This window comes from Aotus nancymaae, unplaced genomic scaffold (assembly GCF_030222135.1).
Source record: "Aotus nancymaae isolate 86718 unplaced genomic scaffold, 86718_ANA_hifiasm-v0.15.2.pri h1tg000040l, whole genome shotgun sequence".
NCBI classification, from domain to species: domain Eukaryota; kingdom Metazoa; phylum Chordata; class Mammalia; order Primates; family Aotidae; genus Aotus; species Aotus nancymaae.
The window spans coordinates 55662081-55679406 of NW_026988454.1; the positions used below are offsets into that span (position 1 = coordinate 55662081).

The window sequence follows — 17326 nt, forward strand, 5'->3', positions numbered from 1 at the left end:
TCCAAACATTTTCATTCTCAAGAACTGACATTCAATTCAATAAGTATTTATTGAAACACGTAATATGAGAGAGCTTTAGAACAGTCTGATAGTGCTCCCATCACCCACTCCAGCAGAAAAGCAGTGCTCAGAAGAGTGCCCAGAGAGCTTCCCTGTCTGATGTGGCACCTCCCGCACTGGTTTGCAAGATAATATAGAAAAGTGTACTTTCTCCTTTGCCGCCTCAAGCCCTTCCCATCCTGTGCCAACTGTGCCCTCCCCGGTGAATAAATGTTATTACACATGATGTCATGTGTTTCTTATTTGATTCTTTGGTCCCAAATGTGCTGGTTTGCGGTTTTGGCAGGGACCTCCACTGCCTGTTCTACCTGACCCCCATCAACTTGATGGGGTATTGCAAGTCCAAAGTGGGACCATTTAACAACCTTATATTTCTGAATCTTCTTTGCTTCTCAGACATATACCAGTAGATTTTAAAATGCAAGGTACATTGCTGATAAAAGTCACAGGAGAGGCCTGGCACAGTTGTTCACACCTGTAATCACAGCACTTTGGGAGGCCGAGGCAGGCAGATCACCTGAGGTCAGGAGTTTACCTGGCCAACATGATAAAACCGCATCTCTACTAAAAATACAAAAAAAAAAAAAAAATTAGCTGGCTGTGGTGGTGGGCACCAGTAATCCCAGCTACTTGTGAGACTGAGGCAGGAGAATCGCTTGAACCTGGGAGGTGGAGGTTGCAGTGAGCCAAGATCACACCACTGCACTCCAGCCTGGACAGCAGAGTGAGACTCCATCTCAAAAAATTTTTAAAAAGTCACAGGAGGGATTGGCCTTGATACAGAGATAAAGAAAGGGCAAAAGAGAAACATATAGGCTACAAAATCTTCACTCATCTGGTTGCTATTTATTGTGCCAGGCACTGGCAATGTAGCTGTCATGAAAACGGACAGGGTCCCACTTTCCTGGAACTCACAGTCCTCTGGTCAGTGAGACAAGTGGACAGGCCCTGTTTTAGTATGGTGGCACCAAGGGTGAAAGAAGGAGGGAGATTGGGATGCCATGGGACCATGTGGGAAAGCACAACCCAGCCTGGAAGGGCAGGGCAGTCGGAGAAAGCCTTGCAGAGGAAGCAGTGCTTTATTAACTAGGACATGAAGGGTACATCGCATATCAAAGAGGAAGGGGAAACAGTGCTCAAGGCTATATTCCAAGGCCTGAAGCGGGTAGAGGAATGGAGTCTTTGAGGATTTGAAAAGTTGGGCGTGTTTGAATAGGAGAGCTGAGACAGGAAGAGTGAGAAGTAAACAAGGAGGAGGAAATGAGGATGCTTCTCAGGATGCTGAGTGGAGCAACTGGGTCACTGGCGGTGCCATTTACTACGATGAGGAGGCTGGGAAAAGAGAGTTTGAGGAGGGTGGGTTGGCAACAGCTCAGATGGGTAATCCACCACTAACTCCAGAACATGGGATTTTTTTTTTTTTTATGTTTTCAAAGGATGTCAAAAGCTAATGGAAATTTGAAAAGTTAATTAGCAGCTTTAAGTGATTTCGTTACTATAGGGTATCATGATATCCTGCAAATATACTCGGATCTCTTAAGTTCTGCCCATTTTATTTTTCATCCTGTGACTAGTTCTTAGTTTCGATACTTAGCATCATCTTACTGCTTAAAATTGACCAGTTTTGTGCCTGAAGATTAGTTACCCATGAGTGAAACAGTCTAGTGACTTGATTGGAAGTTGTGTTCTGACTTATCCAACACTTCTGTGCCCTCTTCCTTCAATTTCCTGTGCCACGATGGGAGTTTTTATTCTAATGTTGCATAGGCTCATTCTACAGAGCATATGTTATTTTTTTAGATGGCTAAAGCAAGGCAAAATAGGTAAGTATGATTCAGCTGTCTTTAGGCAGGTATATGCTGTTAGAGAATTTGAAGAGGTACAGGTCTCATTCGGGGAAAGTTGCTGCATGGTGAACGTTGTGCTCTGTGATTATGCTGTCATCCAGAACATGTGGGGAACAAATGTGATTGTGGAGTTAAGGGAACTAAGCTTCCTCCTAACCACCCCCGCAGCCACTGCCTTTCCTCATGCCCCTCATAGGCCTGAAATAGCCAACAGTGAGCCTCATCAATTGCTTCTCGCTAACCGTAGAGCAACCCAGCCACTAGGGGGCATCCCAGCTTACGTGTCCCCTTTTTGTCTTTGGCAGGAATTTAGATAATGGGCTGTGTGCAATGTAAGGATAAAGAAGCAACAAAACTGACAGAGGAGAGGGACGGCAGCCTGAACCAGAGCTCCGGGTACCGCTATGGCACAGACCCCACCCCTCAGCACTACCCCAGCTTTGGCGTGACCTCCATCCCCAACTACAACAACTTCCACGCAGCCGGGGGCCAAGGGCTCACCGTCTTTGGAGGTGTGAACTCTTCGTCTCATACAGGGACCTTGCGAACGAGAGGAGGAACAGGTAAGCCCCCAAAGTCACAGAGTACAGAGAGGGGACAGCTGCCCTTAACTCCTTTGGGAATTGAACGTCTGGGCTCCCATCACTTCCCTTTGAACAGGAGTTTCTAATCTGTCTCCTCTACTAGATGAGGGGCTGTAAGAAAAGCCAGAGCTTGATATACAAACAAAATGCTTGGCTACAGGGGTGCAGGGTGCCCCAAGTTGCTGCTCTCTGAGGATTCTGGATGGGTTGGTGAGCTACAACATTCTGCTGGGGAACTGTAGGTTAATGACTCTGAGCCTCGCCTGGCTGTTTGGCACAGAAGAACTAGGGCAGCCTTTTCAAAATGCGGATGCCTGAGCCATGTCCCAGTCTTTTGAATTAGAGGCTCCAGGACTGTGCCTGGGTGTGTGTATTTTGAGTCCTCTAGATATTAATGTATTACTTCTTCCTAATCCTCAGCCTGCCTTTTTTTTTTTTTTTTTTTTGACATTTCTTTGTCTTTTGTACCACAAGGCTATGTTTTGCTGCCTTATGTATTTGCTGACTTAGCTAATACTTTGTAAAATATCTGGCATACATTCTCAGACATATGTTTTCCAAAATATTTGTAAGTTATCTCATGCATCTTTAGTCATCCAAATTTTCTCTGAGTATGTGAACCATGGTAACTAGATATTTGATATTATTTGTTCCAAAATTATTTTGTTTATTGCAAAAGTTTGAAAGAATGCAGTATCTCTCAGCCCATCTCGCAGCAGGTACTTTCTCACCTAGGGAGGAGGCATTACTGAGGCATTAACAGGGTTTTTTTTCCCCCTCTGCACACAACACACAGCTGCGTAGTTGTATCAAGGGGTCTGACCCAGAGCCTTTGGACATTATCTACTTATCTTCTGCTAGCATAGCATACTCTGCCCCGTAGAAGTATTTATGTTCATCCTCATGCTGTGGTGACTCTAGCTTTCCTTTTAACCCAGGCCTTGCATGGGTTGAATACGTGCTAGATACCTTTACCCATCCCTCCTGCCTTCCCAAAGGCATCTGGAAAAGAGAGACACAGACAGGCAGTCTAAGATCATCTGTCTCCTGAGGATGCAGGAGAAGAAAAGCCAAAAACGCACCCAACACGGCCCCATCCTTGTCCTTAACCACGAGAAGCATGAGGGCTTTCCCAGCCAACTGTTAATTCTGCCAACACAAGCATTGTCCTTGTTCATTCATTCCTGAGTGCTGGATATGGACCCCTGTGTCTGCAGGTATCCTTCAGTAAAGTCACTAGAGAGGGCCACCTGTGTTGAGCATGTGGGTCTCCACTGCAGTCAGGAGCAGTCTTAGTCTAGGAGGCTACCTGGTTCCTTATAAAACCTGCAAGTTAAAACACAGTACCCCCAAATGTTGGCAGATTTTTCTGCCTTGAATTATTTTGTTTTAATATATATGCACATCCTTTCTCCCAACACCGCCTTCAGTCCTATAAGGCCAAGAACAATGTCTGTGTTTCTCTGTAACCTCCTTTGATTCTCCCCTCAGTTCCTGGAACATGGAGCATAAAAGCCCTCAGTGAGAACTTGTCATCTGATTCAAGGAGAGAGTGGGAATGCCGGCCTTCATGTGCCTTGCCTTCCCCACAGTGGAGCTGGCTTGGCTTCATTTTTAAATTGTTTTTAAAGAAAGGAATCTGTTAATGGAGTGGTAAATCAGAATAGGCATGACCTTAACAGGTACCTATATTTTTGTTTTAAGCCAATCTCTTTTTTTACGTTTGAAAGAAATCTAAGGAAAGAAGGACAGTTGCCAAGTGAGCCTTGCTTTGCATGGTCACACCTCTGAATGCTAACTCTCCTAAGGAAAGTCCCACTTGGGATGGGGCAGAAAGACAAGCCCCACTCCTCTCTGTGGTCCTTGAATAGTGCCATGACACATCTGTTCCCTTGAAACCACCTACACAGCAAACTGGCAGCTTGGTAAAAAAGTGGGCTCTGGCCAGGTACAGTGGCTCATGCCTGTGATCCCAGCACTTTGGGAGGCCAACGTGGGTGGATCACTTGAGGTCAGGAGTTTGAGACCAACCTGGCCAACATGGCAAAACCCTGTCTCTACTAAAAATATGAAAAATTAGCCAGGCGTGGTGGCGGGTAACTGTAATTCCAGCTACTCGGGACGCTGAGGCAGGAGAATTGCTTGAACCCAGGAGGCAGAGGCTGCAGTGAGCCGAGATCACACCACTGCACTCCAGCCTGGGCAACAAGAGTGAAACTCTGTCTCAAAATAAAAAAAGTGGGCTCCGTGTCATGTGTTCTGTTGGCCATAGTGGGCACTCTGAGGTACAGAGAGAATGAATGAGAAGCCAGACTGCAGGGAACTACTATTAGTTATCAACTGCTGTATAACAGATTGCCACAAAACTTAGCAGCTTAAAACAAAACACACTTAATTTCTTTATTTTTAATTTCAGGTGTTTTTTTATTCGAAGGTTCTTAAAAGAAATAAAACAGAAAAGCTAATGATCTGATGAAATGTACAGTTCAAAAATGTCTTTTGGTGTTTAACAACAAGTCCCAGGAAAGAAAACTACAGAGTTGTCTTGAACCGGACGTATAAGTTACCACTGGCAAGTCTGTGGCACTAGTAAAACAAAAATAAAAAATTAACTCTTTTGATCATGTAGATATCTCTATGAAAATCTTTTTATTTCAACCTGTACAAAAAGTCTTTCTTTGTAATTTTTTTTATAATTTAATGGCTGTCAACTATGTGATGTTTAATTTTTTTTTTTATGTACAGAAGTTATGTTTCCCAAATCTTACCCGATTATGGCACTTAGTTGAGACATTTCTAGCAGAAGATTTCCCCTCCCCTCTAACCGAGCTATCAAATTTCTGTCCTAACTAATGCAAAAATATCAAGTAGTGAGAAACCCAGGTTTATAACTGTACTAGATACACAGAGGGTGCTGCATTCAGTCTGGACTTTCACAAAGCAGTAATATTCCAGGGAGCATAGAACCAGTAATGCCACAACTTTTAAAAAATGAACCAAAAACAGAAATACATTTCTCTTCTGACTATGTAATTTTCACCAGAATCTACACTTCTCAGAGCAGCAAGGAATTTTGAAACTATGAAATGTCACTGACATCTATCATCAAATACAAGCATAAAATTTAAGAACTGAAAGGTACTTGAAAGAAATAACTGCTTAGCCCTAGCTTCAGAGCTAGGAGGATTTGGTCTGTGGAAGCAGGAAGGCCAGCAGCCTGTCCCAGCACAAAAGAAAATAGACTCTGAGGTAGATAACTGATCGTACACAGCTGACCAGACAAGTACACAGATTTGGAAGACAACTTAATTTACCATTGCTTTTAAAACATATGCAATTGCCTTCATAAAAGAGCTTTAATAACAGTGAATTATGTGTACCAAAGTAGAAATAGCTGTGTATTTGTGAATCAGGAATTTCATAGTTTCCAAATTGGTTTTCTTTACACTTGAACACTTGTAGTGATGATGTAACACGTGGCACTGCTTGAATCCAGATCTTCCTTCATGCTTTTTGTTTGTGTGTGTGTGTCCATACATCAATTAAAATTATAAAACCTAAATGTACAGTTTCTGTTGGTCAGGTATCTGCGAATGACTTAGTTGGGTCCTCTACTTCAGAATCTCCCACAAGCTGCAATCAAGGTGTGTTGGCTGGGCTACAGTCATCTCACAGCTTAGCTGAGAATGATCTGCTTCCAAATTCACGGAGTGCTGGCACGATTTGGGTCCTCACTGGTTGTTGGCCAGAGGCCACCCTCAGTTCTCGCCATGGGTCACATGGGTCTCGCCAGCATGGCGCCTTGCTTCATCAAAGTGTGCAAGCTGAAGTGGCAATAGAGAGAGTGCTAGAAAGATACAAGTCACCATCTTTTGAAGCTTAGTCACTTAAGGGACTGCATATTCTGTTGGGTAGAAGCAAGTCGTTAGATCCAGCCCACACTCAAGGGAAGAGGATTGCACAAGACATGAATACCAGGAGGCAGGAATCACTGGGGATATGTTAGAATTATGCCTGTTGGGTTGGGCATGGTAGGTCACACCTGTAATCCCAGCACTTTGGGAGGTCAAGGCAGGAGGATCGCTTGAGCCCAGGAGTTCGAGACCAGCCTAGGCAACATAGTGAGACCCACCACCGTCTCTATTAAACAAACAAACAGAAAGAATCATGCCCAATTATATGGAGGAAATCCTAGGCCAAATGACATTGGATATTCTCTGCTGCAGCTGCTAGCAAACTCCTGCAAAGCAGGAAGGGCCTCTCTAGAGAGTCAGCCAGATTGAGAGGACGTAGGGTGGGTTGAGGAAGAGTGACTGTGACAAGACAATGTGAGGAGAGGTGAGTTCAAGGCAGAAGGAGAACAGGGAGAGGGTTCCATTTTCAGCAGTGGGGCTGAGCAGCACAGAACTGCAGAACCAACTGCAGATGCCACAGGCAGTACCTCCTCTAATTGGGGCAAATATTACAGAAAGAGTCTTCTCTAAATTTCCCCAAGCTGCAGGAGGTGTTTCCTATTACATTCTATATTACTGTTTTACTAGGAGAAAGAGTGGTCCGTTTTACCCAGAACCTAACATGGGCTCCAAGTGGAGGAGAAGATGTGACTAACAAGGCATGTCAGTAACTGCTGCAGAGCCCTGCAAACCTGAACCCCGACGCTGCCCTTTTGTTTGGGATGCGATCTTAATATCTCCCTGCTCCTCAGCACTCATTCAAAGCTATACAGAAAGAAGTCCTTCAGCTCCATGTTTTTATCAGATCCAGTAAGGCTTCCCTACAAAGACCAAGGCGTAAACAAAGCCCTGTGACTGTGGTTTTCACACATTAATTACAACACCTCATCACGTTATTAGTGCTGGCTAGATGTAGATTTTGAGAATGAGATTTTTAGTGAAGATTTAATTTCTTGGAATTAATTTCCCCTTGTGTAATAATCTCCCTTCTTGATTTTGTTTTGGCAGGAGTGACGCTATTTGTGGCCCTTTATGACTATGAAGCACGGACGGAAGATGACCTGAGTTTTCACAAAGGAGAAAAATTTCAAATATTGAACAGCTCGTAAGTTTGGAGAGGGAGGAGAAGCATGTGTACCTTTCAGATTGAGAAGGGTTCTTGCATTTCCGGTCTGTACCTCTTCAGATGTCTGAAATGCTAAAAGAACATTTGCTAAATTCACTAGTTCATAACAATATACTTTGAGAAAAAGAAGAGTCAGTGACACAGTGCAGTATTTTATGGCACTGTGTGTCCAAGGAGATTTTCAGAGAATACCAAAAATACTAGCAGAGTCCGTGTGTATTGGTTTGGGTTTAGGTTTAGGTTTAAAGGTTGTAAAAGCACCAGCATCATCCTCCATAGCCCTCAGTATTTCTCCAAACCTACAGTTTCAAGTGATTGGCATAAGCCCTGGCTACCCACGTTTCATGCTTTCTGCCTTGAGATTTTGTGCACATTTCAGATGTTACACTAGCTAAGCCCTCACTTGAGGCTTGCAACAAGTTCTTTGTTTTATAAACCACTAAACATTTCATTGGTGAAGCCTGTGGAGGCGTCTCCCTGTAATGAAAATTTGGGAGTGACTGAAGTCTTTTAGAGATAGAAGAGAAGTGATTTCACCCACTCATGAATGACTAGGCTGTATGATTGTTTAAAGTTGGCCAGGAGGAACAGCAGTTAAATAGGCAGTGGGGAGATTTCAAGAGTGAGGATCACTCCCTTTTCAAATCCTATGTTCAATACCTCCATAAGGAAGAGTAAATATGGGTCAGATTTTCTTATGGTTTATAAATACTGCCTCTATTAGATTGAGGCAGTGTGCATGGATGAGGCCCTTCAGAAAAAGATAGGCTCTGAAGAAAGTCAGGGGTTGGGGGGCTCCCACATCAGCAATCCAGGCATCTCAAGCATCCCTATGAGTGCTCCCAGTGGTTGGGAAAGAATGCCACCCAGGGGCTGAGGGGCACACCAGGAAGTCCTTCTATGCCACCATGTCTGGTTGCTTCTCCTCTGCTCTCTGAGCAAACCAGATTCCATGATGGTGGAAGGACTTGGAGCCATCCTTCCCAGAAGGATGTGCCAGAGGAAGTAAGAGGCAATCCTGCTCACACTGCACACCCCAGAAAAGAGGAGTGCTGATTGTCAAAGGGAACCCCCTCAGGCTTGAAAACTGCCTCCTTGGAAAGCCCACCCTTCTCTGGAATGCCCCCTGGCTCACAGAACCATGCACTGAGAATATGCCGACTTTCAACAGCAAGAACTGAATACCTCCATAAGGGGCCGATGACTCTCTTTGAGACATCAGAAGACACAGTCTACATAGCCACAAGTTTTCAAACATACATTAGTATTGTCATCATTAACAAAGGTGTGTGGTGGGTTTTTTAGAGCTTTTTATTGAAATACATGCAGAAAAGTGCACTTATCAAAAGTATACACAGTGATGACTGCACAACAAGGTGAACGTCCTTACTGCCGCTCACCTGTACACTTAAAAATGATTAAAATGATCAATTTTATGTTGCCTATATTTTACCGCAATTTTCAAAAAGTATACAGTTTGCTGAATTTTCACAAGCTGAATATGCCTGTGCAGCCACCACCCAGGTCAAGAAGAGTGTTACCTGCCCTCCAAGTCTTCCTCCTGTAGCCACAGGAATTTTTTTAAAAAAATAGTGAACAGCTGCCATTCATTGAAGGCTCCTGGTGTACCAGCCATGTGCTCAGTTACAAACGTTCTCATGTATTCTTCCACAACTGTCTGAGGTATGCATCGACCTCATCATTTGACATCTGAGGAGCTGGAGGTCCAGATTAGGAAACTGCCCCAGAGCACAGAGCTGGCAGGTGGCAGAGCCCAGGGTGAAGAACAGGGAGGCAACCTGAGAACAGGGTCAGGTTTGATCTGGGAAGGGCCCAGTACTTTATCAAAGGGGATATGGGACCCTTCAAGTGACATGAAGGTTTGGAGAGTTGGCTAGGTCTGGGGAGGAGGGAATTGGGCTTTGATCCTCTCTTGGGTATACCTCCTTGGTGTTATTTTGATTTTCAGATGACTGCTGCTTTTTGGAGTCTACTAACTTTGAATTCTGAAATCCGCCCCCCCAACCTCCCCAGTTTATTCAATATTCCCTACATGCCAAGGTTGATTAGAAATTTCAAGACTATTTGCAAACTTTCAACCACAAGAACCAAGGAATAGTGGAGCGCAGACCCAGCTCTCTGGGAGGCTCTGTCCACACTGCACGTGCATCTGTGCATCAGGCTGGGGGGCGTTGGAAAGTCAGTCGCTGCCAATGTCAATCCCATGCCTACTTCTTTTGTTAATCTGGAAAGGATCTGCAATGTCACCACATTGAAATTTTAGAGAAACACTTAAGGGGGATCCAGTCTGTCTCAATCTATATTTTGCGACTTCCATGCACGGCCTTTGCTGTTTACAGAGTCCTTTGAGCCTCCAGCCCTGTTCTCATGGAGGAAAATATCGCAAAGGTTCTCTTCCTCTTAATGTTCTTCCTTTCTGCCAGTTGAATTCTGTATCAGTGGAATTTTAAAATGTCCTTTCTCAAGGTTATAGAAAAGAAAAATAAGTTTTGTGTAACAAGACGATATCCTGAAGTCAAGGGTAATAACAGGGAAGAGAAAATCGTGAAGGAAAAACAAAGCAATAATACGGAAGCAGATGGCACGCAGCTTCTCCCCTCCCCCATCCTCTCCCGCCTCTGGCTCTCACCGCGGAGGAGAGGAAGGGATGGGGCTCTGTTCTGCCGGGGCAGCTGCCACACCTCCTAGTATGTGTCCACCCACGCCCTTCCCCTGTCAAGGGGCAGGCGCTGGAGGCCACAGGGCTGACTTTGTTGAAGTACAGCATACGCCATGGGATATGCATGTATGTACGTACCCAGAGGCGGTGTTCCTGCTGCCCAGCAAGGGGCAAAGGTTCTTCATTGAACTGTTGTGAGTGCTCAGTGTCATGTATTAGGACATTATTAAATTTGAACCCATTTTGCAAAATGTTTAAGTAAATCCATTTTATTCCGTTTTTGCGTTTCAAGACTAGTCATTTACCATCTAGGAACAGTGACTCTTTAAAATGTAATAAATGTTTTACACAGAGTGGAGTAGTGGTCACAGCCAAGGGCATTTTTTTTTTCTATTGTGATAAAAAGAAATCCTGGTTTAGAGCCCCACCCAAGCATTTGTTAAAATTGTTACTGATATACTCTCTAAAAATCAGATTATAAAAATGCTACACTACTGAGCAAATCAAGACTGACTTCTGTTGGCAAATACCACTGCCTGGCTCCAAGACTCTAGGGCTCCCAGCTCCTGGCCCACAAGCCTATGCGCAACTTTGGAGTTTGGGGATAGGCTCTTTTCTTGGTAGGGGGACAGAATCTTTTGATATGTCTTTAAATCAGAGGAATAGAGAGAGCTATTATGAAACCTTTAAAAGCCATTCCAAACCAGTGTCAGGCTTTAAATCATGTATTTGAATTAGACCAAAATAACAAAGAATATCTCACCAAGTATAAATTGAAGAATCTGAACTATAGGAACAGTTTAAAGAAATACAGCTTTAACAATGGGAACTACCCACAGTAACTCGAGAAATAAAAGATAACATAGTAAAGCTCCTATTTTCCTAAATCCACATGAATATAGAGTATATTTATAGGTGAATTGGTGCTTCTAGTGTATCAAAAAGATGGCTTATTCACTTGCTCAACAGCTCTTGATAAATATTTTGAGTCTGTACCAGCCTCTCTCGGCTCAACATGTGAGGCTTACTACATAATAAACTATTGTCACCTTATGTCTCCTTTGATAAAGAAAGTGACCCTGGAAAGCCTAGAAAAAGAGAAATCAAGGATTTTATCTTCCTCATGAGTAGCTGAAAACCCTTGTGAGATTAAGAGGGTCAAGTAAGAAAATCATGAATTCTTGATTCATGACTTTAGAATGAGCTGATAATTGCATTCTGGTCTGTGCTACACTATTTAGGTCCATAGACCAAAATGAGATGGTTAATGCTAGATTTGAATTGGAAATGACTTCATTAATGCCAGATCACCTGAATAAGGCTGGGTTTGTCCCAGCCTGCAGCAAAATGTATTGGCTTCCCGTCCCCATTGACATTTTCACATACCCTAAAATTGATGCTAGCCTTTTTTTTTCTTAATTCAATTAGAACTAACTTGATGAAGGTTATCTTGCATTAAAAAAAAATAATAAATAAATAAATAAATAAGCCTCTGCTACAAGCTCTTAATTTTTTCCTCGCCATTTTGGAGCATTTCCCAGGCTGGGTGGGAGGAAGTAGAAGGGGAAGAGATGGGTATTGTTGTTTTTATGATGAAATGTCTCCATCTAGTGGAACTTCAGAGCAGTAAATGTCACTATATTAAAGTGAAGAATCTCTCCAAAGCCATTTCCTTAAACATATACAGTATTTAAAGAAAAAAAAAAAACTTCCGTATATGTTCTTGGATGATATCCTTACGACTGTACGTATTTCTTTTGGAAGACATAGAAATGAGACCAGTACAAGCTGTTAAGATGTTAACATTTTTAATGTCATGATTTGAGCCTGAAAGAAAGGGGTACTTAAAATAGAGGAGCAGCACCGTGCAGGTCCCGCCCCGTTGGTAACGCTCTAGCTCTTAAGTTGGGAAGTGGGTTCACAGGGTTTATATATACTGTACCTATATTCTTCAGTATATGTAAATATTTCATAACAAAAATCTAGACATGAACTAAATTTAAGGTTATGAATAAATCTAGACATGAACTAAATGTAAGGTTATGAATAAAGGACTTTGTGAATATGAGAACTGTACTTTTGATTGATTTGTAATAGGGTGAAAAGGAGAGATTAGGAAACTGATTAAAACATAAGGTTTTAAAAAACCTTTGCTGACACCTTGGTTTTTTTATGGGCTCTTCTGTTACTTATGCCACCAGACAGTTTCCCACAATGGCACCCACAGTGCACACTGGCTTGTCACCTTTGTTCTGTTGCTCTATTAAATCCTATCTGGAGTGGTTGCTGGCTGCTCACCTTGCTCAGAGAGCCCAGCTTTAGAGAACAGCTCTGGAATAAGGCTTGAGTTTAACGTGGAGGCTGGTTATTCTCTACCTGATTAAATCTGTCTGGGAGCATCTTTTACCATGGCCAAAAGCCAACAATTTTTTTTCCCTGGCTGAAAGCTTTGACACAGAACCCAGCCAAAAAGCTGATTTAAAAAAGGAAAAAAGGCCTGGAGTTTTGCTTGCTGCCTCCAAGGACCAAAAAAGGAGGAGAGAAGGTGCTGAGCCTCAAGAGATCAGATTTGCTGGGAGGTCTGATTTGCTTGAGGGCAATCATGTCCTTGACCTCAGGCTGGTGGAAGGTTCTGCAGATACTCAGTGGATGTCAGAGCCATAGCGCCTCATCCATTGCCTCCCCAATGTTAATGGGAAGAGGTACACACTCCATTCCTGCTCTTTGTCACAGATAGGCCTGTGTAAACCCAAGCAGATGAACTTGAACTGTTTAATGTACTCACTGGCTTCAAAATGAGAGTAGCTACAGGCTCCCCTTTCACCCCCTCTGAGAGCTCCCCAAGTTAATACCACACTCCCATACTGTGGCGTGGAGCCTAAGGCAGTACAAAGTGGCATGACTAAAAGTCTCACTCCCTTGCCAAGTTTCTGTGCTTCCCCTGTGCGAGCACATGCAGCTATACCCACCCTTCTACCCCGCACATCAGCCTCAGGCCAGTGCCCTGGACATTTGATGGAATCACCTCTGATTGAAAATGCCTGGGGAAGGCGATCCTATCATCTTCATCATTCAACCTGCAGAGAGCTGTCTCCCCATTGTTTCGAGAGCAAGCCAGGCAGGTGTTTAGAGTATCCTTCATCCCTTACCAGACCTCCTAACAAGCTTCCCTTCCCAGATAATCTGCAACTAGGATGTTTTTCTTAAGCAGGCTGAGGCTGGGTTCCCTTTCCCTCTGTCCAAGTTGAAGACACTAACCAAGCAAAATGCCTCCCTTTAAGAGAGACGTCTCATGGCCAGGATCCCACATTCTTAATTCACAAATAAGGCAAAAGACAACAGTAGGTTCATCTCATGGCTGACTCAAACTGGAACCTTCTGACCTTGACAGGGGAGCTATGTTGGCGTTCAGAGTAAAGGAATAGGTTGGAGAAATCAGGTGGCAGGATGATTAGGTGACAGTTATACACGTCAGATCTCAGTGAGTCTCTAACTGCAAGATGTTGAAATGGTCAACATATTTACTTTTCTTTTTTCTTTTTTCTTTATAGGGAAGGAGATTGGTGGGAAGCCCGCTCCTTGACAACTGGAGAAACAGGTTACATTCCCAGCAATTATGTGGCTCCAGTTGACTCTATCCAGGCAGAAGAGTATGTTTCATTTTATTTTCACTTAACTACTTGCCTTTAAAAGTTGGTTGCTACAGTACAATGCCATTAACATTGGGCAGGAGGGAGAAGAAATTCACATCAGTGATTAAGGGTGAATTTTGCGGGCTTTCTGCCCTGGTTTTTGTTCTATGTAATATTAACTCAATGTTTTTCTTGAAGCCTGCTCCCTCTTATTTTGAAAGGAAACTCTATCAATACCCTAAATGAAAACCCAGTAAAACCTGTCATAGATTAAAAGTAGCCATAAAAATATGAAATCCTAGCTAGAGCATATATTAATTGCCAACCCAAGTTTCTAAGCCCACAGTCTGCTCCTTCTGTTGCAGGAGAGAGGAGAGAGTAGCAAGTAATTGCCAAAGATTAAACTAAGACTTTTCTCCTAAGTGTGATCAGAAATACTAAAAGAGTGCTGAAAAGACACCTTTTATGCCCAGTAAAAGTGACTCACATACAATGTGTCCTTCCAACTTGGGAAACACTACAGTGATTTGGAACCCCAGTTGGTTTCTTTGATAGTAAATGGTGATGGGCAGTTAATTTGGCCCAACTATTCAACTGGTAGCAGTTTAGGAGGGTGGTTAGTAGGCTGAAGGGATCTAGAAGGGATAACCTTTCTCCCTTCTCCTGACCCATGAGGATTAATGGGCACTCCCAAGGGGTGGAATTGCCTGTGGCTGTTTGCCAGCCCTGACTTCTGAACTGAGGGAAGGGGAGATGGAGCCATGATTTCTCAAATGCAGGAGCTTGGCCTCCTCCCTGACACCTTGGGTCTTGCCTCTCTAGAAAGGTTGTTGAGAAAAGTCAGTCACTGAGTCCAGCCTTTCGCTCTGATATTTAATTTCGCCATGGATTTGTTTAAGCAGTGAAAGGGGGATTAGGCTCCACACCCTAGCCAAATCCCCAGTTGGATTGTTCTCTTCTTTAATTCCCTTGTATTTCCTCTAAGAGGATCTGTTTTGTTTCCCATTCTCAAATACTCAGTGGTTCTTAGCTGTTTTTTTCTCCTAGTGAGTGTGTTTCATCATCAGTGAATCAAGGTATTTGTATGTAATTTGTATTTTAGGGCAGGTTTGCAAACATCTTAGTGTTCTTTCAGAATAAAGAATACCACCAAAAGGTAGCATTACTCTGATTTAACTGGGAATTTGTCAGCTATATATTTAAGTTTTATTTATAATGGTCAACTTCTTAAATATTTTATTTTTAAAGAATATTATTTTTTAAAATAATGCCTTTGGTTTTACATATGCAATTAACTATTATTATCTTAAAATACTATTGTTTTGGTACAATCCATTGTTCTAACAGTTCCTTTTTCACCACTGTTTTACACGGCATTCTAATTGGGTTATTGGTACAAATCCAGAAAGCCATTTCTCACAAATAATTGGCATAATAGTCTTTACACCAACTGGTGCTAGATTAAGGATTGTTGCACATTTTGGTGCCTCTAAAAGTCACTGAGGAGCTAACAGGAAGTGTCTGTTTTCTTCAGTGAAACTTCAGTTCACGAAAGAATTTGACAGTGAACTCATAACACCTATATTCAAGCGTAATGAATTGAAACTTCATTTTAGAATCTGGATCCTTTCACAGTAAAATATTCTAAAAATTGTTCCCACACACAGATTCCAATTGAATACTCCAGAATTCTCCCTTGGGTTTGGGGAGCACCTGCTGCTCATTCAGCACCTAACGCTGAGATATTAACTAATTGCCAGGCTTGGTTTAGGCTTGAGAATGCAGGGGAAGACGTAGGGCAAATAACAAAAGTCTTGGGGTGACTAAATTTGATGCCTCCTAGAGTGGCACAGAGTATCATTAGTTTCTTCAGGGATAATATATTGAAATATCTGCAACACCAAGTCATTTTTAAGGACATGCTTATTGGCCAGGCACAGATCTCAAAGATGCAGTTAACCAGTCCCTACAGTTGTGCCAAAGAGAAGGTCTCTCAGGGCCAGACGTGGTGGCTCACTCCTATAATCCCAGCATTTCGGGAGGGCAAGGCAGGAGGGTCGCTGGAGCTCAGGAGTTTGAGACCAAAGACAGTCTCACTCTGTCCCCAGGCTAGAGTGCAGTGGCCCTAGCTCGGCTCACTGCAACCTCTGCCACCCTAGTTTAAGCAATTCTTGTGCCTCAGCCTCCCAAGTAGCTGGGATTACAAGCACATGCCACCAAGCCCAGGGGGCATCATAGGGAGACAGTCTCACTCTGTCCTCAGGCTAGAGTGCAGTGGCCCTATCTCGGCTCACTGCAACCTCTGCCTCCCTGGTTCAATAAATTCTTGTGCCTCAGCCTCCCGAATAGCTGAGATTACAGGCACATGCCACCATACCCAGCTAATTTTTGTATTTTCAGTAGAGACAGGGTTTCACCATGTTGGCCAGCCTGGTCTTGAACTCCTGACCTCAGGTGATCCACCTGCCTCAGCCTCCCAAAATGCTGAGATTATAGGTGTGAGCCACCGCACCTGGCCTAGAGTCTTTTAGATAAGTGTAGAAAGGGTCTCCTGCAGTTGACATTTCAAATCAAGGTCTTAAATTTCTCTTTTTGTGCATACAAGTGGCAGTTTCAACACAAACCAGTTCCTGTCATGTCTGAAGGGGAGGAAAACAACCCACAATTCAAATCGTTTTTGTTTTTTTGGGACAGAGTCTCTCTGTCACCAGGCTGGATGCAGTGTCGCAACGTTGGCTCACTGCAACCTCCGCCTCCCAGGTTCAAGCGATTCTCCTGCCTCAGCCTCCCAAGTAGCTGGAACTACAGGCGTGTGCCACCATGCCCAGCTAATCAAATCTGATTTGTTTTAAAGAGTGAAAGAGATGAATTAGGGATAGAATTCAGGGTAGATTGAAAAGGAACTGAATCAAGCTAGAAAAAAAACATTACAGGGAAAGGCTAAGGACTAAATTGGAGGCAAGGGGAATTCATGGGCAAAAGAGGCCTATGCTGTTGCATTTTGTAAATGACTGTCACAAAGTATTTTCTTTCCTTGATCTCATTTAAAGGTGGTACTTTGGAAAACTTGGCCGAAAAGATGCTGAGCGACAGCTATTGTCCTTTGGAAACCCAAGAGGTACCTTTCTTATCCGCGAGAGTGAAACCACCAAAGGTAAGATAATGAGTTGAAGAAGTTGGCTTGTCATTCAAATCTGTGGATTAGTCAGAGGGGATGAAAGGCTTATCTCTAATGTACAAGGATTTTTAAATGGCACATATCCTCCCTGCCTTGTGAGTAGAGTCCTGTTTTCAGTTTTCCCTCCAGGCTCTAGAACTGCACACAGCACCAAAAGAACTGCAGAGGCTCCAAATCAAGACCTTCCCCCTGAAACAGACTAGGGCAGCTTCACTGCTCTGGGCACACGAGATCGTAGAATTTTCAGAAGTCCTTTAGAATTTGAT

General features: G+C 43.3%; 1 protein-coding gene across 4 annotated transcripts in view; it reads left to right on the forward strand.

Annotated features, from left to right (window-relative positions):
• Positions 1 to 17326, forward strand: part of FYN (FYN proto-oncogene, Src family tyrosine kinase) — a 218936-nt gene that overhangs the window by 157578 nt on the left and 44032 nt on the right. For all 4 annotated transcript variants that reach the window (XM_021670485.2, XM_021670483.2, XM_021670484.2 and 1 more), the window contains 4 exons: positions 2213 to 2470; positions 7453 to 7549; positions 13802 to 13900; positions 16933 to 17036. In XM_021670485.2, the coding sequence (XP_021526160.1) occupies positions 2224 to 2470; positions 7453 to 7549; positions 13802 to 13900; positions 16933 to 17036 (547 nt within the window). In that variant the 5' untranslated portion in view covers positions 2213 to 2223. The remainder of the gene's footprint in view (positions 1 to 2212; positions 2471 to 7452; positions 7550 to 13801; positions 13901 to 16932; positions 17037 to 17326) is intronic.